Raw genomic sequence first — 23,425 nt, forward strand, 5'->3', positions numbered from 1 at the left:
AGCTGCCGGCCCTCTCCTCTCGGCCTTCTTCTGTGGCAGCGTCCTGGAAGCGCCGTCGCCCCTCCCCTCCCGGCCTTCTTCCGCGGCGGCGGCCTGGGAGCGATGCCGCCCCTCCCCTCCCCGCTTTCTCCCGTGGCGGCGGCCTGGGAGCGCCACCTTCCCTCCCCTCCCGGCCTTCTTATGCGGTGGCGGCCGGTAGCGACGCCGCCCCTCCGCTCCCCTTGTTCTTCGGCGGCGGCGGCCAAGCAACGACGCCGCCCATCGCCTCTCAGCCTTCTTCCACGGCAGCAACTGAGCAACACCTCCCCCACCAGTATATCATCCTTCTTCCGCAGTAGCAGCTCGATAACACCGCCACCGAACTCCTCCGGGTCTGCAATTACCTGTACTTTATCAGATGTGGATTGGTGCTGCCTCGACATCAAACCAATTCGAGCGAGGAGGACCGTGCGCAAGGTTCCTTCATCCACGTCAGCTCCTGGGATTAAGTCTGAACGACCTTCGGAGCAAATCCTCCGTCTCCGTTCACCTTGAGCAACGTCTAGACCTCTCATGAACTTCTGAAGGGAAAGTGGACTGCACGGGCGAACGCGAAAGTTGTGCAGGCGGACGAGAAGGGAACTTCCTCCTGCAAACGCAAGAAATCACTACAACACGAGTTAGCAGTACACTTCCCCAACCATATCAGTTTAGTTATTCCAGACAAAGCAGTACACGCAGTCCAGTACACCTACAAAAACAATGCAGTGCGGTTGCTTCGGTTCGTTGTGGGGGAAAATGCAGTGCACTTGCTTGGTTATGCAGTACGCTTGTGTAGGTTCATTACGGACAAACATGCAGTGTGGTTACTTCAGTTCACATTGCGGGGTGATGCAGTCAGCGTGCATTAGTTCATAGTACCATATGAAACACATTGTAGTTCGCATGATTTAGTTCATTTTGCCTGACAATGCAGCTCGGTCATTTTGTGTGCAGGAAATGACGTTCAGCAGATACAAAATGCCGCGCATAATTCACAACCCATGGAACAACAACTTTCAGAAGAGTAAAGCTTCTTCTGAAAGAGAAACTGGCTGGGTTACCCCTGAGATTCCTCGAGGATTCTTCACGACAACAAACAGGGTGAAGTACTCTCCAAAAGAGGATTTTCCCAGGGAGAAGAGATAGTCGAGGATGACAATGACATCACATTCATGTGGGAGGGCACTCACCGACAGGAGGATGAAGATGACGACGATGAAGATGAGCCAATAACAGTTCTCAACCCAGCGTATAAGCATGAGTTCACTACGTTTGGACAGCATGTCCGAACAGACAATGATGATGTAGTTGAACACGATGTTGCAACAGATGATCATTATGACTATGATGATGTGCCACCGCTCCAAAATTTTCAAACCAATCCACTGAGACATCGTCACAACATTGGATTACCACCACCTCCACCTGCTGCACCCCAAAACAGAGCTCAGCGTCCAACTGCTGCACCGAAAAACAGAGCTCCAATTAGAGCTGCTGCATCAACTTCGACACTGCGACCACCAATGGTGCCTCGGTCAAAAGTCAACAGCAGGTACAAATCCTCCTCACTATTGCCGCCGCGAGATCCTCAACTACACAGATCTGCTATAACCCCGCCATGTCCAATACAACCCGGCGAGCTGCAAACACCATCGGGTGAATGACTCTACACACATGTAAGTTTATGTTCTAAAAATAATAATAATAGTTGCAGTCCATTCAGATAACATTGCAGTGCACACTGATATTTCTTGTGATGTTTGACCTGGCATCTAATAAATTGGATTCTTCTGAAAACTTAGGAACATTGCAATGCTTTATTAAACTCGTATGCACTCCTAGTATTTAAAAAACAGAACATAACAAATTATCTCATAGAGCATTGCACTTAATGCAGGATAAAAACATGCCGCTGAACCTCATACCTGCCGCTGGAATGAAGTTCACCACGTACGACAAGGCATGGGACTTTTACAACAATTATGCAAGATGTGCAGGGTTTGGCATACGCAAGAGGGCAAAACACAGGACAAATGCCTACATTGTCTGCTCAAGAGAAGGGACGCACAAGCAGACTGTGTCAGATTATCACCGGAAACGTCAGAAGACATCAAAAAGGATTGACTGCAAGGCAAAGATTAGAGTCAAAAAGAGGAAGGATGGGAAATTTGTGATAGAAATGGTTGAACTCAACCACAATCACAAGATGCTGGAAAGCCCTGGGATGCTTTTGCACATGCGATCGCACAAAAAGACGATCCTTTGATAGACTAGTTAGTGAAAGACATGCAACTGGACAACCACACACACGCTAAGATGATGTCAACACTGTCACGTATGTCTGGTGGTCTGCAATACATGGGACATACTAGCCGCGACTGGGTAAACAAGTAAGCACATCACAGAACATGTGTTACATTGCATTTGATGAGATGAGTTTGCATTGCGTTTGAAAATGCAGGAAACAAAAGTTTGCCAGAGAAGAGTCCCAAGATGACGTCAAGAAACTTCTGGATTTCTTCGAGAATATGCAGAAGATAAACCCATAGTTTTTCTATGATTATGACGTTGATGCAGATAACCGTGTAAGAAACATCTTTTGGGCCAACGCAAGTTGCAAAGGATCGTATGAAGATTTTGGAGACTACATTACATTTGACACGACGTATAAAACTAACAAATTCCACATGCCGCTGGGAGTCTTCGTGGGAGTGAACCATCATCTACAGAGCACCATATTTGCTATTGCACTCGTGTGAGATGAAACAATACCGTCGTTCGAGTGGGTTTTCAAAATATTTCTGAGGTGTATGAACAACAAGCCGCCAATCTGCATGCTCACAGGTACAAAAAAACACGTGCATACTTACGTTTGTTTGGTGCAGTTATGTTTCTTCCATCTTTCTTACACACACACAAACAACTTAATAAAAAACACTATTTGTGCGTTCTCAGACCTGTGTTCTTCGATGAAGGCAGCATTAAAAACTATCCTCCCACATACTCTGCATAAGTTGTGTCGGTGGCATATCATGAAGAAGTACAAAGACCACCTCGCCTTGCTGTATAAGGCGCACGAGAAACTCAAGGATGAACTCAATGCGGTGCTGAACCACCCACTAATGCCGTCAGAATTTGAACGAGCATGGAAGGACCTCATTCAGAGATACAACTTGCAAGACGATGAAGTGATGAATTCGCTATGGGATGACAGGCACGAGTGGATCTCGGCTTACTACAAGGAAATTTTCTGTGCTCGGATCACTTCCACACAGAGAAGCGAGAGCATGAACCGCATACTGAAGAAAAACTTTGTCAAAGAGAAGCATGATCTCCATTTGTTTGCTCAGCAGGTGGACAAGTGCATTCAGACCAAGAAGGCCGTCGAGCATGCAAAGACAGTAGCAAATGAGGTAAACAAAATGTCAATCAAAAACTGCTAAAAATATAACTACAAAAACAAACAATTTTTTCATTTCTCCGGTTCGTAACAGTGCATTTTTGATCATGCAGTCAAAGGTAGAAACAACAACCCAGTTTGGGTTTGAAGTTCAGTTATCAAAAGTGTATACAAGGGCAGTGTTTGCAGATTTCAAAGAAACACTCTACCGTAGCACTGCATTCAGAGCAGAACGGTGCCCTGAGAACCCGACAAAGTATCTCGTACACCACTACAACAGATCATATGCATTTGACTGGGCAAGGCATAATTTCCAAGTGGTCGCCGATGAACAAAAAGGTGTCTACGAATGTGAGTGCAAACTCTGGACACACACAGGTGAGACTCCTATCACAAAAAATTCTAGTTTCTGATAGTCATGCATGAAAGCTCACTTACTGAACTTTAAAATTCCACATGCATGACTAATTCACAAAACCAAATGAAGTTCACTTCTTTAAAATGAATAAATAATGAAAAAAATAAGTGTTTATTAATTTCATGCAGTTCACTTACAAAAGAAAGAAATCATGTGTTGTCTGCAGAGCTCTTTTGCGTCCATGTGTTATGCATGCTTTCTCATTTGAGAGTACTCAAGATTCCTGAGGTGTACATCATGAAAAGATACACCCGTAACGCAAGATCAAATGCAACGTTTGACAGAAGAGACTATGAACAAACAACACCAGATGGAACCTCGCTTTTTTGCCGTAGAAAATTGCTGACAGAAACATCAATGGACCTTGCAAACAGGGCGACAAGGTCCGACGTTGGGTGCCATAGAGCGTTGTTTGGTATGAGGGCACTGATCGAGGAAGTTGATGTGCTCAACGAAGAAGAAGAAGAAGAAGAAGCAAAACTAAAGTAAGCAGAGAAATCCCAACATGACAATAATGCCGAGCAAGTAGAAAATACCGAACACAGCGGAACTGGTGCTATCAAAAAAGAAACAATTCTTCCACCTCCTGTTTCAAACACAAGAGGAAGGAAGAAAGGGGGCGACGCAACCCAGAAAAAGGTTGCATGCAAGGAGAAAAGTGATGACAAAAACAGTAAGCCACAGCCTGAGCTGGACAGTGATGGGCACCCACTGGGAATAAGAAAGTGCAAGACATGTAATGAAATCAGCGGCCACAATTCCAGGACATGTACAAAAAGACATGAACAAGAAAACCGAGGACACGGCGATGCACAACCAAACAGAAATTCCACTCACAACACTAACAAATGGACGAAACCGAGACACTATAGAATCTGCAAAAAGAGGAAGAGACACAATTCAAGAACCTGCCCCAAAAGAAGAAGATCAGAAAATGAGGAAGACGAAGAAGATGAAATCAAAGAAGAAGATGGTGACACAACTGAAGAAGAAATGGCTTATGAAGAAGCAGATGAAGAAGAGGAGGAAGAAGAAGAGAGTGAAGAGGACGAAGAACATGAAGAAACTGAAGAAGCAGTGGCTTATGAAGAAACAGATGAGGAAGATGAGGAAGAGGAAGAAGAGAGTGAAGAGGACGAAGAACATGAAGAAACAATGCCAACAAGACTACCACAAGGTAATGCTGCTGTACTGAAACAACCGAGAATGACACCACTTTCAAAAAACAAGGTAGGAGCAGGAAAGGATGCAGTTCACAGCGCTGGAAAACGAAAGCCACCATCAACAAGCAAGCGGGAAGCAAGGAAGGATGCAGTTCACAGAACTCAAAAACAAAAGCCGCAATCAACCAGCACGAGGGGAGCAAAGAAGGATGCAGTTCACAGCACAGGGAAATGAAAGCAGCCATCAACCAGCACGCGGGGAGCAAAGAAGGATACAACTCACAGCGCTGAAAAACAAAAGCCGCCATCAACCAGCATGCGAGGGACTACAAACACAACGGTGCAGAGACAAGAACAAGCAACACCGCCACGGAAAACAAAAGAAAGTGCGACTTTAGACACGCTCTAGTCACCGCGGAGAAGCAACAGGTTAACGACCAAATAGATGAACTTCAATAGATTAATCATATGCATAGCAGTTTGCTTATCTGTATGACTCATGTATCAGTTTAAATTTTGTGTAAACACAAATTTCCCGCTGACTATAAGTTATTCAACTAAACCATGTAAAGAGAAATGATGTATAGAGTATACCATATATATAGCAGTCTAGAGTAAAACTTTGACACATTTTGATCCAAAAATGATGTAAAAAATGCAGTTAGCTCACTAGTAGCACGAAGTTCAGAATAATAATTGAAGCGGTTCAGATCACAAAAGTGCTTATTACATAACGCATCAAAAACATGAAGCGTTCGACACGCAAAAGTACTTATTACAAATCAACCTCATAACCTTAACCAATCACGTCAAACGTGATTCTAACCGTACGAACCTCGAGTTCAAAGAAGTTGAGGACAACAACATGCTCAGACTTCAGGCCACTATCAATGACAAATTCCTTCCACCCTTTCTGCAGACACATCTGCCCGTCAACGCCTACACGGTACTTGGCTGGTTTAAGGTGTCCATTACCAAGAACAACTTGGAGAATTCCCTTCTTCTTGAGCCGAAGATACCTAATAGCTCGTTGGGGAATTTTCTGCAAAAAAGTAGTACAGATTAAACGCAATCTAATGTGCAGTGCGGAACTTGCAAACAAGAAGTACGCTTATAACTATTATGAAGTTCTTGAGACTACCTACATGTAGTACAAAATGTACAAGCGGGGAAAATTGTGGAAACTATTACTTCTCATCTAGTATCTAAGCAGTTCACATATTGTAACCATGCAAAATAAAACACGAGCTCCATGCACACAAGCAAAAAAATAAAAACAAGATATAAGTACAAAGTGCAGTACACTTCAATAAAACAAAATAAGTGCATTCCTAAAAAAACTAGAAGTTCAGACTAGTATGGAATTATACAAAAAAATAAAAACACAACGAAAAAAATAGATCAAGTGAAAAATACCATCTTGTAGTGAGTCTTCACATCTGTTGGCGTAAGCTGATGGACAAAAGGACTTGTGCGGCCAAGGCCACGGCGAAGCAGGGCGGAATAGAATGCAGAAATGTTGATGTGGCCCATATCCAATCCTTCTGTGAATACTGTGCCATATGCAAGCTGCTCCGCTCGCCCAGCTCGGCACAATACCTTCCCCCCACGACGAGCACGACGGGCCTGCGAGCAAGCTGAGCAATCACAGTGCATCGGCACAGCACAACCATGGCCGCAGCAGGAGAGATTCACGCAGGGGCCTGGAGCCATCGCAACAAAAACCTAGAAAAGGAAAAAACTAAAGAGAGGCTAGAGAAAGGAGAGAAGTTGCGGCTAGAGGAGAAATGAACTGCAAAGGACGGGTAGAAGTTGGCCTACATTTATAGAAGAGGAATGCAAAAAGGTCAAAACTGAAAATTAAAGGGGAGTTAATGAAAATTATGTTACCAAGAATGAAGGACAATCAATAAAGGTTTATGTTACCAAAGAAAAAGTTTTACCAGGAAGTTCTACAAAGACTTTGACTGCAGAAATTCCCACGAACTAACCGCAGATCATTAAATAATAATTCTCTAAAAAATTATAATCCACAGAGCATTTTATGTGTGCAGTTCTCCAAAGTCTTACCAGGAAGTTCACTATATGTGTGCATGAAGTGCAGTACATGCTCAAAATGAAGCACAAAGAAAAGCACTTTCGCGCAGTGCACAAAAGCAGAATTAGTGCACTTGATGTAGTCCGTAAATGTAAGCCATCCAGTCCGCAGCGTTGGCATAACCAGTCACAACTTTAGCACAAAGAAGCAAGCACGCAGTGCAAAATGTGTACACCTGCAGCACAGGACCATGACGAATGCAGTGCACATAGAGGCAACAAAGCAGTGCACACCTGTACACTAGAAAAAATGCTACGTAAGAGGGAAAAACAATAAAGATAAATGCTACCCATGCAGTGCACAAAAATGTAGCGCAAACATGTGTAGTACGGAATGCGTGCACATGCAGTACAGAACCCAGATCAATGCAGTGCACGGATGATTTGCTAAGCAACGCCCCTACATTGAAAAAAATACTTAAGATAGAAAATACAAAAAAAAATTGACCACCACAGGTGCATCCGTCCCCAGCCAGTCTCGTAGTAGGTCTGCGCCCACCGTAGGCGAGCCGTTCTGAGCCACAATGCATGGGGCCGGGCGCATATGGGCCCAAAGGTCAGAGAGCATAGAGCAGCGAGCGCCGTGTATAAGCGCCCAAATAAGTAACCAGAGGAATTCGACACGGTTGCCTCGCCAACACTTATAAACAGGTCGGGCGCGCCTTCCGCAGGCGAGGTGGGACTAAACATTAGGTCGCACACAACGCATAGGGAACCAGCCGTGCTCACAGGCCGACTTGGGCCCAATGCGTCTTCACTCCCCGATCACAGGCCCAACAAGGCCCACTAAGAAAAAACAATAACTTCAAAAATAAAACATCAAAGAAAAATGAGAAACATTTTTTAAATGAATAACAACAACAAAAGAAAATGTGCGTGGGCACTGCCAGAAACTACAGTTCAATATTAATAAACAAAACGCAGGAAGCCCGAAGTCAACGTACAAATGCAGTCCGCGACGTCCAACAATGCAGTTCTCCACGTGGAAGCACGAAGTATTAATTTTTCTGAAATGCAGTTCTCTTTCTACTGCATTGCAGTATGGCTAAAATGAAGAATGCAGCCTTGTTAGTTAAGCAAAGCAGTCCGTTATAAAATAAAGAACTGCATGAAAGAACTCCATCAAGAAACTAAATGTGCGTACATCTGTATGAATCCTAATCCGATATAATTCAGTGCACGAAGAATAAACTTCACTTCTATGCAGTACACTATGTGGACGTACGCAGTTCTGTTCTGATAGCAAACAAGTGCACTTACTAGGAAGATTCACCGAAAACACAGTCATCACATTTTCTGACAGTTGCATGCATACCTGAACAAGTCACGAAAAAAGAGGCGACGATGTTCCGGATTTCCAACGCACTAACAGAGCCTCCTCATAGCAGAACCTCTCTGTAGTTGCCACATAACTAAAAACAGAGCCCCACCACGCTACCACCCCGCTCCACCTCTCCCACGTCCTGTCAAGGAGAGCAGAGGAGAGCAGAGGAGAAAACACAACTGCTTCGTACCCCAAAAAACCACATTGCATCTTCTTCTCCACACTTCCTTTCACTAACCTCTCTCTCCAGAACAAACACGAGAGAGCAGAGCAGAGTCATGGTGGATGCACCTCTGTACAAGCAGCGCCGTAGGTACACCAGGGAGCTCCACGACGTCGACCTCCACGGCAGCCACAAGCTCCACGTCATTTGCACAAGCAAGGGTGAAGACGTGGACAAGATGTTGTCCACGCTTAGGAGGAAGGTTGGTGGAATGCCCGTCAAACTAGTCGGCGTTGATGTCGAGTACACGCACTACGTGAAGCCACAACGGGCAGCAGTGCTCCAGCTATGCGTAGAAAAGGAATGCCTTGTCTACCACATCTCTGCAGCTAAAGACAGGTCAGAATAACTATCAATCTGTACTATTTCTTGTCAATATTGATTTTAAATTTTCTTCACTTCAATTGCCAATATTTAAACTTTGGTTCTCATTTTTGAAAAGCATGGTATATGAATTCATTGACAGTTTTCATCTGGTTCCATGTATGTCACTCATGTGTTCAATTCTTGAATTATATGATCTAGCAAGACACACAATTTTATTTTGTTTTACCAAATACAAACTATTTGACTGAACAATAGAAAACTGCAACATTACTATACAAAACATGTATAAAATTCAGTTCAAGAATACAATCATGCACAAAACATGCATTGTTTATGCGATATATTATCAGATTTACTAGTTATGCTGAACAAAGTATTAGCAACTACTCAATGCAACAGATTCGGATATTCATATTGTAGTTCAGTTTCAGAAAAACCAAAAAAACATTGGTAGTTCTAAGAAAATAAACTATATTCACTCTATACAAACATCTTGCAGGCCAATGGAACTAGACAAATTACTCATGAATGGTGAGTACACCTTCGTCGGATTCGCCATTGAAGGAGACAAAAGCAAGCTGAAGCTATCTGGTTTGGAGATCAACTCTGACAACTACAGTGATATTCAGGTGGAATGGAGAGACCCATACAATAAGAAGAAGTTTGACTCATTGGCTGATGTTGCCGGTAGGATGATAGACATTCAGTACCATGACATGAAGAAAAAAATTAACCGCGAGGAGGACCATACTCTGTGGCGATTTTGCCCACTGCCAGAAAAGCTTATCAAGTATGCAGCAATAGATGCATTCACAACATATGAGTCATGGAGAATCATCTACGATGTCATAATGGGACTGGACAGGGCAAAAAGAGACAAACAAGCAAAGTAGAAGAAGAACAAGGCTGTAATCCAATACAGCAACTAGAAATAATCAGGGCTATGTTTTAGTTTCACTTCACTTTAGTCGTTGTGTTGTTCTTTGTTTCATGTATGCAATCTTTTGATTATGTCCGTTGCTTCATATCGAACATTTCTTTTGTAAAAACAATGTTGGTTTAGAATTATCATCAAATTTTGTTTCTGTTGTTTCACTTTACTTAGTTCAGTTTGCTTGTGATCAATTGCTTTCGCTAAAATTAGTTTGTGTTAGAACAAGTATATAGAAAACTTTGAAAAATTTAATGTGTGATAGCAAAAAATACTATTCACATACAAAACATATTTAAAAACAACGTTAAAAAAATTAAGTAATCTGACAACAACTCATACCTAAAAAAGAAAGATTAATGCAGTTCACAATGGTAAAAAATAAGCATTACACATTTGTACACATGCAGTCCACAAAAAGTAATTATAGAAAAAGAACATTAATATTAATATTTATAAAAAAATAATCCACAGGCCATTATAAACATACATGAATACAGCTCACATAACAAATATAAGGCAGTTCGCAAAGTGTATACATGAACTGCAGTACATGCATAAATGCAGAACGAGAGGGGCTGCAGCAGCTTTCGTGCAGTGCACAACACACGGACTTGGTACGTGCAGTGCAGTACTCAACGTTGGTGCAAGCAGTACAAATGACATCATTTGTACTACCACGAAATATATATATACTCGAAAAGAAAAATACTTCAGATAAGGAAAAAAATTTGACCACTCAGCTGCAACCAGGCCCCAGCCAGTCCCGTAATAGGTCTACACCCACCGTAGGCGAGCCATTCTGAGCCACAATGCATAGGGCCGGGCACACCTGGGCCCACAGGTCAGAGAGCATAGAGCACCGAGCGCCGTGTATAAGCGCCCAAACAAGTGACCAGAGGAGTTCGACAGAGATGCCTCGCCAATACTTATAAACAGGTCGGGCGTGCCTTCCGCCGGCGAGGTGGGACTAAATATTAGAGCGCACACACAACGCACCGGGAACCAGCCGTGCTCACAGGACGACTTGGGCGCAATGCGTCTTACACCCCAACAGACCCAACAAGTTCTCAAAGCCCAAAAACAAACAAAGCCCAACGACGCACAACTAGCAAGTAACTCCAGTACCCCCACACCTAAAATTGTAGTCCGCTGTGCAGTCCGGTATGGGATGGAAGATGTGCTGTCAACAAAGCATTGCAGTTCGCTTAGACGAATATTTTTTCCAGCCAATCAAAAACACTACCACGGCGAATCTTTTCACTTGGCTACAACGGCGACGGGGTTGACAGGCGCACGGGGTGTGACAGGGAGGCGAGGGGTGTGACGGACTCGCCAGAGCATGCGGCGCCGCGGCACGCCGCGTCCCCGCCTGCTCTGGCTCGTTCCAGGCTCGGCCTCGCAGTGGGGTGGGGAGGGGGTAACGACCCCCTCCCACCCCCCTGCTCGGCCTCATGCTAACGCACGCTGTTTTCTTGGTTGACAGTCGCAGTGCGGACATTCTGTTTTTCCAACAATAGGACGCACGCAACCCCAGAGCCACACACCTAAGATAGACAGGGAGGCGACGGGGTGTGACGGACTCGCCTGCGCATGCGGCGCCGCGGCACGCCGTGTCGCTGCCTGCTCCGGCTCGTTGCAGGCTCGGCCTCACAGGGGGGTGGGGAGGGGGGGGTCACGACCCCCTCCCACCCCCCTGCTCGGCCTCGCGCTAACGCACGCAGTGCGCTTGGTTGATAGTCGTAGTGCGGACATTCTGTTTTTCCAACAATAGGACGCACGCAACCCTAGAGCCACACCCCTAAGATAGACAGGGAGGCGACGGGGTGTGATGGACTCGCCTGCGCATGCGGCGCAGCGGCACGCCGCGTCGCCGCCTGCTCCGGCTCGTTCCAGGCTCGGCCTCGCAGAGGGGTGGGGAGGGGGGTCATGACCCGCCCTCGCACCCCCTGCTCGGCCTCGCGCTGCTGTGTTCTTGGTTGACAGGCGCAGTGCGGACATTCTGTTTTTCCAACAATAGGACGCACGCAACCCCAGAGCCAAACCCCTAAGATAAACTAGGAGGCGACGGGGTGTGATAGACTCGCATGTGCATGCGGCGCCGCGGCACGCCGCGTTGCCGCCTGCTCCGGCTCGTTCCAGACTCGGCCTCGCAGGGGGGTGGGGAGGGGGGGTCGTGGGTGGGGAGGGGGGTCACGACCCCCCCTCCCACCCTCCTGCTCGGCCTTGCGGTAACGCACGCAGTGCGCTTAGTTGACAGGCGCAGTGCGGACATTCTGTTTTCCAACAATAGGACGCAGGCAACCCCAGAGCCACACCCCTAAGATAGTTAGGGAGGCGACGGGGTGTGACGGACTTGCCTGCGCATGCGGCGCCGCGGCACGCCGCGTCGCCGCCTGCACCGGCTCGTTCCAGGCGCGACCTCGCAGGGGGGTGGGGAGGGGGGTCACGACCCCCCTCCCACCCCCTGCTCGGCCTCGCGCTAATGCATGTAGTGCTCTTGGTTGACAAGCCAGTGCGGACATTCTGTTTTTACAACAATAGGACGCACACAACCCTAGAGCCACACCCCTAAGATAGACAGGGAGGCGACGGGGTGCGAAAGACTCGCCTGCGCATGCGGCGCCGCGGCACGCCGCGTCGCTGCTTGCTCCGGCTCGTTCCAAGCTCGGCCTCGCAGGGGGGTGGGGATGGGGTCACGACCCGCCTTCCCACCCCCCTGCTCGGCCTCGCACTAACGCACGCAATGCGCTTGGTTGACAGGCGCAGTGCGGACATTCTGTTTATCCAAAATTGGACGCACGCAACCCCAGAGCCACACCCCTAAGATTGACAGGGAGGCGACGGGGTGTGATGGACTCGCCTGCGCATGCGGCGCCGCGGCACGCCGCTTCGCCGCCTGCTCCAGCTCATTCCAGGCTCGGCCTCGCAGAGGGGTGGGGAGGGGAGGTCACGACCCCCTCCCACCCCTCTGTTCGGCCTCGCGCTAACGCACGCAGTGCGCTTGGTTGACACGCGCAGTGCGGACATTCTGTTTTTCCAACAATAGGACGCACACAACTCGGAGCCACACCCCTAAGATAGACAGGGAGGCGACAGGGTGTGACGGACTCACCTGCGCATGCGGCACCGCGGCACGCCGCATCGCCGCCTGCTCCGGCTCGTTCCAGGCTCGGCCTCGCAGGGGGTGGGGAGGCGGGGTCACGACCCCCTCCCACCCCTTGCCTGGCCTCGCGCTAACGCACGCAGTAAGTTAAGTACAGGGAATACAAAGAGCAAATACAAATCGATAGACAACCAAAAAAATGGGAGGGCCAACCCCCCCCCCCCTAGGTTACAGTACAAACAATAAAAAACCAACTGCAGGACGCATCTTTAGGCAAAACCAGTGCACTTGGTTAGGCAAAGCAGTGCAGTATCACAAAGCAATGCAGTTGCAGGATACACACATGAATGCAGGGTCTGCGGCAAAAGTGCAGCAAAAAAACAGGTGCAGCACAAACTTGTAGACAAATGCAGTGCTTTTTGTTGGACGAAGAAGTTCGGCATCACATGCAATGCATTTTATGGGACACATAAGATACATATTGTTGGAAATATGCCCTAGAGGCAATAATAAATAGGTTATTATTATATTTCCTTGTTCATGATAATCGTTTATTATCCATGCTAGAATTGTATTGATAGGAAACTCAGATACATGTGTGGATACATAGACAACACCATGTCCCTTGTAAGCCTCTAGTTGACTAGCTCGTTGATCAATAGATGGTTACGGTTTCTTGACCATGGACATTGGATGTCGTTGATAACGAGATCACATCATTAGGAGAATGATGTGATGGACAAGACCCAATCCTAAGCCTAGCACAAGATCGTGTAGTTCGTTTGCTCAGAGCTTTTCTAATGTCAAGTATCATTTCCTTAGACCATGAGATTGTGAAACTCCCGGATACCGCAGGAATGCTTTGGGTGTACCAAACGTCACAACGTAATTGGGTGGCTATAAAGGTACACTACAGGTATCTCCGAAAGTGTCTGTTGGGTTGGCACGAATCGAGACTGGGATTTGTCACTCCGTGTAAACGGAGAGGTATCTCTGGGCCCACTCGGTAGGACATCATCATAATGTGCACAATGTGACCAAGGAGTTGATGATGGGATGATGTGAGTTACGGAACGAGTAAAGAGACTTGCCGGTAACGAGATTGAACAAGGTATCGGGATTTCGACGATCGAATCTCGGGCAAGTAGCATACCGATAGACAAAGGGAATTGAATACGGGATTGATTGAATCCCCGACATCATGGTTCATCCGATGAGATCATCGTGGAACATGTGGGAGCCAACATGGGTATCCAGATCCCGCTGTTGGTTATTGACCGAAGAACGTCTCGGTCATGTCTGCATGGTTCCCGAACCCGTAGGGTCTACACACTTAAGGTTCGATGACGCTAGGGTTATAGGGAAAGTATGTACGTGGTTACCGAATGTTGTTCGGAGTCTCGGATGAGATCCCGGACGTCACGAGGAGTTCCGGAATGGTCCAGAGGTAAAGATTTATATATGGGAAGTCTTGTTTTGGTCACCGGAAAGGTTTCGGGTGATATCGGTAATGTACGGGGACCACCGGGAGGGTCCCGGGGGTCCACCAAGTGGGGCCACCAGCCCCAGAAGGCTGCGTGGGCCAAGTGTGGGAGGGGACCAGCCCCAGGTGGGCTGGTGTGACCCCCCACCAAGGCCCAAGGCGCATGGGAGAGTGGGAGGGGGCAAACTCTAGGTCCAGATGGGCCTTAAGGCCCACCCTAGTGGCGCCCCCCTCTCCTCCCCTTGGCCGCACCCTAGATGGGTTTGGGGGCTGCCGCCACCCCTGGGAGGGAACCCTAGGTGGGGGCACAGCCCTCCCTCTCCCCCTATATATAGTGGAAGCAAAGGGGCAGCCCAACACATGAAGTTCTTCTTCTCTTGGCGCAGCCCTTTCCCTCCTCCTCCTCTCCCGCGGTGCTTGGCGAAGCCCTGCGGGATTGCCACGCTCCTCCATCACCACCATGCCGTCGTGCTGCTGCTGGATGGAGTCTTCCCCAACCTCTCCCTCTCTCCTTGCTGGATCAAGGCGTGGGAGACGTCACCGGGCTGCACGTGTGTTGAACGCGGAGGCGCCGTGGTTCGGCGCTTAGATCGGAATCAACCGCGATCTGAATCGCTACGAGTACGACTCCTTCATCCGCATTCTCGCAACGCTTCCGCATCGCGATCTACAATGGTATGTAGATGCACTCCCCTTCCCCTCGTTGCTAGATTACTCCATAGATTGATCTTGGTGATGCGTAGAAAATTTTGAATTTCTGCTACGTTACCCGACAGTGGTATCAGAGCTAGGTCTATGCGTAGTTTCTGTGCACGAGTAGAACACAAAGCAGTTGTGGGCGTAGATGTTGCCAATTCTTCTTGCCGCTACTAGTCTTATCTTGTTTCGGCGGCATTGTGGGATGAAGCGGCCCGGACCGACCTTACACGTACGCTTACGTGAGACAGGTTCCACCGACTGACATGCACTAGTTGCATAAGGTGGCTAGCGGGTGTCTGTCTCTCCCACTTTAGTCGGAACGGATTCGATGAAAAGGGTCCTTATGAAGGGTAAATAGAAATTGGCATATCACGTTGTGGTTTTACGTAGGTAAGAAACGTTCTTGCTAGAAACCTATACAAGCCACGTAAAAACTTGCAACAACAATTAGAGGACGTCTAACTTGTTTTTGCAGCATGTGCTATGTGATGTGATATGGCCAGAAGATATGATGAATGATATATGTGATGTACGAGATTGATCATATTCTTGTAATAGGGATCACGACTTGCATGTCGATGAGTATGACAACCGGCAGGAGCCATAGGAGTTGTCTTTATTTTTTGTATGACCTACGTGTCATTGAATAACGCCATGTAAATTACTTTACTTTACTGCTAAGCGCGTTAGCCATAGAAGTAGAAGTAATCGTTGGCCTGACAACTTCATGAAGACACAATGATGGAGATCATGGTGTCATGCCGGTGACAAAGATGATCGTGGTGCCCCGAAGATGGAGATCAAAGGAGCAAAATGATATTGGCCATATCATGTCACTATTTGATTGCATGTGATGTTTATCATGTTATGCATCTTATTTGCTTAGAACGACGGTAGTAAATAAGATGATCCCTCACTAAAATTTCAAGAGACGTGTTCCCCCTAACTGTGCACCGTTGCGAAGGTTCGTTGTTTCGAAGCACCACGTGATGATCGGTTGTGATAGATTCTAACGTTCGAATACAGCAGGTGTTGACGAGCCTAGCATGTACAGACATGGCCTCGGAACACATGCGAAACACTTAGGTTGACTTGACGAGCCTAGCATGTACAGACATGGCCTCAGAACACAAGAGACCGAAAGGTCGAACATGAGTCGTATAGTAGATGCGATCAACATGGAGATGTTCACCGATGATGACTAGTCCGTCTCACGTGATGATCGGACACGGCCTAGTTTGACTCGGATCATGTATCACTTAGATGACTAGAGGGATGTCTATCTGAGTGGGAGTTCATTAAATAATCAGATGAACTTCATTATCATGAACATAGTCAAAAGGTCTTTTGCAAATTATGTCATACGCTTTAGTTCTACTGTTTAAGATATGTTCCTAGAGAAAATTTAGTTGAAAGTTGGTAGTAGCAATTATGCAGACTGGGTCCATAAACTGAGGATTGTCCTCATTGCTGCACAGAAGGCTTATGTCCTTAATGCACCGCTCGGTGTGCTGAACCTCAGCGTCGTCTGTAGATGTTGCGGAACATCTGACATACACGTTTTGGTAACTACGTGATAGTTCAGTGCGTAATGCTAACGGTTTAGAATTGTGGCACCAAAGACGGTTTTGAAACGTCGCAGAACATATGAGATGTTCCGAAGACTGAAATTGGGATTTCAGACTAGTGCCCACGTTAAGAGGTATGAGACCTCTGACAAGTTTCTTAAGCCTGCAGACTAAGGGAGAAAAGCTCAATCGTTGAGCATGTGCTCAGATTGTCTGAGTGCCACAATCGCTTGAATCGAGTGGGAGTTAATCTTCCAGATGAGATAGTGATGGTTCTCCTTAGTCACTGCCACCAAGCTATTAGAGCTTCGTGATGAACTATAACATATCAGGGATAGATATGATGATCCTTGAGCAACTCGCGATGTTTGACACCGCAAAAATAGAAATCAAGAAGGAGCATCAATTGTTGATGGTTAGTAAAACCACTAGTTTCTAGAAGGGCAAGGGCAAAAGGGACACTTCATGAAATAGCAAATCATTTGCTGCTCTAGTGAAGAATCCCAAGGTTGAACCCAAACCCAAGACTAAGTGCTTCTGTAATGAGGGGAACGGTCACTGAAGCAGGACTACCCTAGATACTTGGTAGATGAGAAGGCAGGCAAGATCGACAGAAGTATATTGGATATACATTATATGAATGTGTACTTTAATAGTACTCCTAGCAGCACCAGGGTATTGGATACCGGTTCGGTTGCTAAGTGTTAGTACCTCGAAATAAAAGCTGCGGAATAAATGGAGATTGGCTAAAGGTGAGATGACGATATGTGTTGGAAGTGTTTCCAAGGTTGATGTGATCAAGCATCGCATGCTCCCTCTACCATCGAGATTGGTGTTTGCGTTGAGCACAAACATGATTGGATTATGTTTATCGCAATACGGTTATTCATTTAAGGAGAATAATGGTTACTCTGTTTATTTGAATAATACCTTCAATGGTCTTGCACCTAAAATGAATCTCGATCGTAGTGATACACATGTTCATGCCAAAAGATATAAGATAGTAATGATAGTACCACATACTTGTGGCACTGCCACTTGAGTCATATTGGTATAGAATGCATGAAGAAGCTCCATGTAGATGGATCTTTGGACTCAGTCGTTTTTGAAAAGATTGAGACATGCGAACCATGTCTATTGGTATATATGCATGAAGAAACTCCATGCAAATGGATCGTTTGGACTCACTTGATTTTGAATCACTTGAGACATGCAAATCATACCACATGGGCAAGATGACTGAAAGGCCTCGTTTTCAGTAAGATGGAACAAGAGAGCAACTTATTGGAAGTTATACATTTTGATGTATGCAGTCCAATGAGTGCTGAGGCATGCAGTGGATATCGTTATGTTCTTACTTCACAAATGATTTGAGTAGATGCTGAGTGTATTTACTGGATGAAACACAAGTCTGAATTATTGAAAGGTTCAAGTAATTTCAGAGTGAAGTTGAAGATCGTCGTGACAAGAGGATAAAATGTCTGTGATATGATCATAGAGATGAGTATCTGAGTTACGAGTTTGGCACACAACTAAGACATTGTGGAAAGTGTTTCACAATTAATACCGCCTGGAACACCATAGTGTGATGGTGTGTCCGAAAGTCATAACTACACCCTATAGGATATGGTGCATACCATGATGTTTCTTATCAAATTACCACTATCGTTTATGGGTTAGGCATTAGAGACAACCGCATTCACTTTAAATAGGGCACCACGCAATTCCGTTGAGACGACACCGTTTAGAGAAACCTAAGTTGTCGTTTTTTAGAAGTTTGGGGCTGCGATGCTTATGTGAAAAAGTTTCAGGATAATAAGCTCGAACCCAAAGCGGATAAATGCGTCTTCATAGAATAGCCAAAAACAGTTGGGTATACCTCCTATTTCAGATCTGGAAGCAAAAGTAATTGCTTCTAGTAACAGGGTCCTTTCTCGAGGAAAAGTTTCTCTCGAAAGAATTGAGTGGGAGGATGGTGGAGACTTGATAAGGTTATTGAACCGTCACTTCAACTAGTGTGTAGCAGGGCACAGGAAGTTGTTCCTATGGCACCTACACCAATTGAAGTGGAAGCTTATGATAGTGATCATGAAACTTCGGATCAAGTCACTACCAAACCTCGTAGGACGACGAGGATGCATGCTACTTCAGAGTGGTACGTGATCCTGTCTTAGATATCATATTGTTAGACAATACTAAACCTACGAGCTATGGAGAAGCGATGGTGGGCCCATATTCCGACAAATGGTTAGAAGCCATGAAATCTGAGATAAATGGATCTTTGAGAAGAAGACGGACGTGGACGGTAATGTTACCGTCTATGAAGCTCGACTTGTGGCAAAGAGTATTTCCACAAGTTCAAGGAGTTGACTACGATGAGATTTTCTCATCCGTAGCGATGCTTAAGTCCGTCGGAATCATGTTAGCATTAGCTGCATTTATGAAATATGGCAGATGGATTTCAAAACAAGTTTCCTTACCAGTTTTCGTAAAGAAAGGTTGTATGTGATACAATCAGAAAGGTTTTGTCGATCCTAAGGATGCTAAAAGGTATGCTAGCTCCAGCGATCCTTCCATGGATTAGAGCAAGCATCTCGGAGTCAGAATATACGCTTTGATGGAGTGATCAAAGTTTTTGGGTTTATACAAAGTTTGTTAGAAACTTGTATTTACAATAAAGTGAGTGGGAGCGCTACAACATTTCTAATAAGTATATGTGAATGACATATTGTTGATCCGAAATGATGTAAAATTTCTGGAAAGCATAAAGGGTTGTTTGAAAGGAGTTTTTCAAAGAAAGACCTGGATAAAGCTGCTTACATATTGGGCATCAAGATCTATAGAGATAGATCAAGACGCCCGATGATACTTTCAAAGAACGCACACCTTGACATGATTTTGAAAGAGTTCAAAATAGGTCAGCAAAGAAGGAGTTCTTGGTTGTGTTACAAGGTGTGAGTATTGAGTAAGACTCAAGACCTGACCACAGCAGAAGAGAGAGAAAGGACGAAGGTCGTCCCCTATGCTTCAGACGTAGGCTCTATAGTATGCTATGCTGTGTACCGCACATGAAGTGTGTCTTGCCATGAGTTGGTCAAGGGGTACAATAGTGATCCGGGAATGGATCACATGACAGCGGTCGAACTTATCCTTAGTATCTAGTGGACTAAGGAATTTCCTCGATTATGGAGGTGAAAAGGAGTTCGTCGTAAAGGGTTACGTCGATGCGAACTTTGACACTAATCCGGATGGCTCTAAGTAGTAAACAGGATTCGTATAGTAGAGCAATTATTTGAAATGGCTCCAAGTAGCGCGTGGTAGCATCCACAAGATGACATAGATATTCGTAAAGCACACACGGATCTGAAAGGTTCAGACCCGTTGACTAATAACCTCTCTCACAAGCATAACATGATCAAACTAGAACTCATTGAGTGTTAATCACATGGTGATGTGAACTAGATTGTTGACTCTAGTAAACTCTTGGGTGTTGGTCACATGGTGATGTGACCTATGAGTGTTAATCACATGGTGATGTGGACTAGATTATTGACTCTAGTGCAAGTGGGAGACTGTTGGAAATATGCCCTAGAGGCAATAATAAATAGGTTATTATTATATTTCCTTGTTCATGATAATCGTTTATTATCCATGCTAGAATTGTATTGATAGGAAACTCAGATACATGTGTGGATACATAGACAACACCATGTCCCTAGTAAGCCTTTAGTTGACTAGCTCGTTGATCAATAGATGGTTACGGTTTCCTGACCATGGACATTGGATGTCGTTGATAACGGGATCACATCATTAGGAGAATGATGTGATGGACAAGACCCAATCCTAAGCCTAGCACAAGATCGTGTAGTTCGTTTGCTCAGAGCTTTTCTAATGTCAAGTATCATTTCCTTTGACCATCAGATTGTGAAACTCCCGGATACCGTAGGAATGCTTTGGGTGTACCAAACGTCACAACGTAACTGGGTGGCTATAAAGGTACACTACAGGTATCTCCGAAAGTGTCTGTTGGGTTGGCATGAATCGAGACTGGGATTTGTCACTCCGTGTAAACGGAGAGGTATCTCTGGGCCCACTCGGTAGGACATCATCATAATGTGCACAATGTGACCAAGGAGTTGATCACGGGATGATGTGAGTTACGGAACGAGTAAAGAGACTTGCCGGTAACGAGATTGAACAAGGTATCGGGATACCGACGATCGAATCTCGGGGAAGTGGCATACCGATAGACAAAGGGAATTGAATACGGGATTGATTGAATCCCCGACATCGTGGTTCATCCGATGAGATCATCGTGGAACATGTGGGAGCCAACATGGGTATCCAGATCCCGCTATTGGTTATAGACCGGAGAACGTGTCGGTCAGGTCTGCATGGTTCCCGAACCCGTAGGGTCTACACACTTAAGGTTCGATGACGCTAGGGTTATAGGGAAAGTATGTACGTGGTTACCGAATGTTGTTTGGAGTCCCGGATGAGATCCCGGACGTCACGAGGAGTTCCGGAATGGTCCGGAGGTAAAGATTTATATATGGGAAGTCCTGTTTTGGTCACCGGAAAGGTTTCGGGTGATATCGGTAATGTACCGGGACCACCGGGAGGGTCCCGGGGGTCCACCAAGTGGGGCCACCAGCCCCAGAAGGCTGTGTGGGCCAAGTGTGGGAGGGGACCAGCCCCAGGTGGGCTGGTGCGCCCCCCCACCAAGGCCCAAGGCGCATGGGAGAATGGGAGGGGGCAAACCCTAGGTCCAGATGGGCCTTAAGGACCACCCTAGTGGCGCCCCCCTCTCCTCCCCTTGGCCGCACCCTAGATGGGTTTGGGGGCTGCCGCCACCCCTGGGAGGGAACCCTAGGTGGGGGCGCAGCCCTCCCTCTCCCCCTATATATAGTGGAGGAAAAGGGTCAGCCCAACGCACGAAGTTCTTCTTCTCTTGGCGCAGCCCTTTCCCTCCTCCTCTCCCGCGGTGCTTGGCGAAGCCCTGCGGGATTGCCACGCTCTGCCATCACCACCACGCCGTCGTGCTGCTGCTGGATGGAGTCTTCCCCAACCTCTCCCTCTCTCCTTGCTGGATCAAGGCATGGGAGACGTCACCGGGCTGCACGTGTGTTGAACGCGGAGGCGCCGTGGTTCGGCGCTTAGATCGGAATCAACCGCGATCTGAATCTCTACGAGTACGACTCCTTCATCCGCGTTCTCGCAACGCTTCCGCATCGCGATCTACAATGGTATGTAGATGCACTCCCCTTCCCCTCGTTGCTAGATTACTCCATAGATTGATCTTGGTGATGCGTAGAAAATTTTGAATTTCTGCTACGTTACCCGACACATATAAGCGTGAAAAAATGCCAGTTCGCACAGAACGTGTAAGTCAAAATAAATAAATATATACACATATATATACTGTATGAGTTATTTATATAAAATACACATACATATACAAATTCATCCATAAACACTGCTGCAAAAAGCAGACGAAAATCACAACAACAGAAAAAAAGTCTTTTCATACATTATATACCTTAGACAGCACACGGTACACAACATGAACCCTAGTTCTTGTCCGTACACAGGCTTTTTACCAAGTAGAAACAATGCCAAAATGATTGTTACTGCGTCTGTGACTGCGTCTGCGACTGCGACAGGGAAGTAAGCCCGAGGTCCGCAATCAGATCTCGTGGCTCAAGCGGCATGTCTTCATAACACAACATGTTCGAAGGATTGAACAGCAGCTGGAACATGTACTCCGCCTTCCAATCTTCAACAGCAGGCTGAAAAAGAAAATTAAAAAAATGCAGACAGTGATTAAATATAAGGTTGTCATAAAGAACAAAAAGTAAAATAATAAAAAAAAGTAACAAGAAAAAGAAGAAAACAGAGAAGGTGTTACGTCGGTTTTGATAATTTTCTCAACTAGACGTTGGCCGTCATACAACTGCGTCAACCTCAGAACATAGATTCCGCACTCGATTGCTCCCTGCGCTGGCACGATCGGGTAAGAGGGCTTCTCTGCCAATTTAACCCAGTCAGGGTGGTTCTTAGATTTATACATTTTTTCACCATAAATAGCCTTCAGCAACTGAGTCATCCTCCTCATCTGGCAAAAAAAGGAAGCACAATGTAAAAATAACACACACCATAGATCAAATTACTATTCAGACGAACCAAAAAATACAAAAGTTGTTCTCAACATCTAGACAATCCCTCTTTTAAATGCACGTGAGGTCATTTCCTTTTATCTCCTTTTTTACAAGGATTATGGGGGTGTGAGAAAAATGCAGTTCTGTCACGCATATGTTGCAGTGCACTACATAAACAAGTGTGGTTCTATGTGTGCTAACATTGCATGTGCAGTTTATAAAAAAATGCAGTAGGAGAAACACAAAAAAGCTTTGCACTTGGCAAGAAAAAATGACATACCACTTCAGTGCAATCTGAGTGGTAATCAGTCCTGTTCCACTTTGTCATGACATCAGGATGGCCAGTGTACTTCCTAGTGTCATGGATATCAAACGTCTGGCGATGCTGGTTCATCGTTATAAGGAATAATGACCATCCTTGGAGCGCGGCATCATAATCTGGTCTGATAAAAAAACAAAAAATGAAATGAAAAGTTATTTCGACATGTAGCACTAGGACCACTGTTC

The 23,425-nt window shown here is 46.0% G+C and overlaps 2 protein-coding genes across 2 annotated transcripts; both read left to right on the forward strand.

Annotated features, from left to right (window-relative positions):
- The first annotated feature begins 1,927 nt into the window (after positions 1-1,927).
- Positions 1,928-2,287, forward strand: LOC109779314 (protein FAR-RED IMPAIRED RESPONSE 1-like). Its single transcript, XM_020337916.1, has one exon. It carries the CDS (start codon positions 1,928-1,930, stop codon positions 2,285-2,287), a length of 360 nt encoding a protein of 119 aa, XP_020193505.1.
- Positions 2,288-8,701: 6,414 nt separating this feature from the next.
- Positions 8,702-9,866, forward strand: LOC109779312 (3'-5' exonuclease-like). Its single transcript, XM_020337913.1, has 2 exons — positions 8,702-8,985; positions 9,473-9,866. The coding sequence occupies exons 1-2, from the start codon at positions 8,702-8,704 to the stop codon at positions 9,864-9,866; spliced, it is 678 nt and encodes a 225-aa protein (XP_020193502.1).
- Positions 9,867-23,425: the final 13,559 nt, after the last annotated feature.

Source organism: Aegilops tauschii, chromosome 4 (genome assembly GCF_002575655.3).
Source record: "Aegilops tauschii subsp. strangulata cultivar AL8/78 chromosome 4, Aet v6.0, whole genome shotgun sequence".
NCBI classification, from domain to species: domain Eukaryota; kingdom Viridiplantae; phylum Streptophyta; class Magnoliopsida; order Poales; family Poaceae; genus Aegilops; species Aegilops tauschii.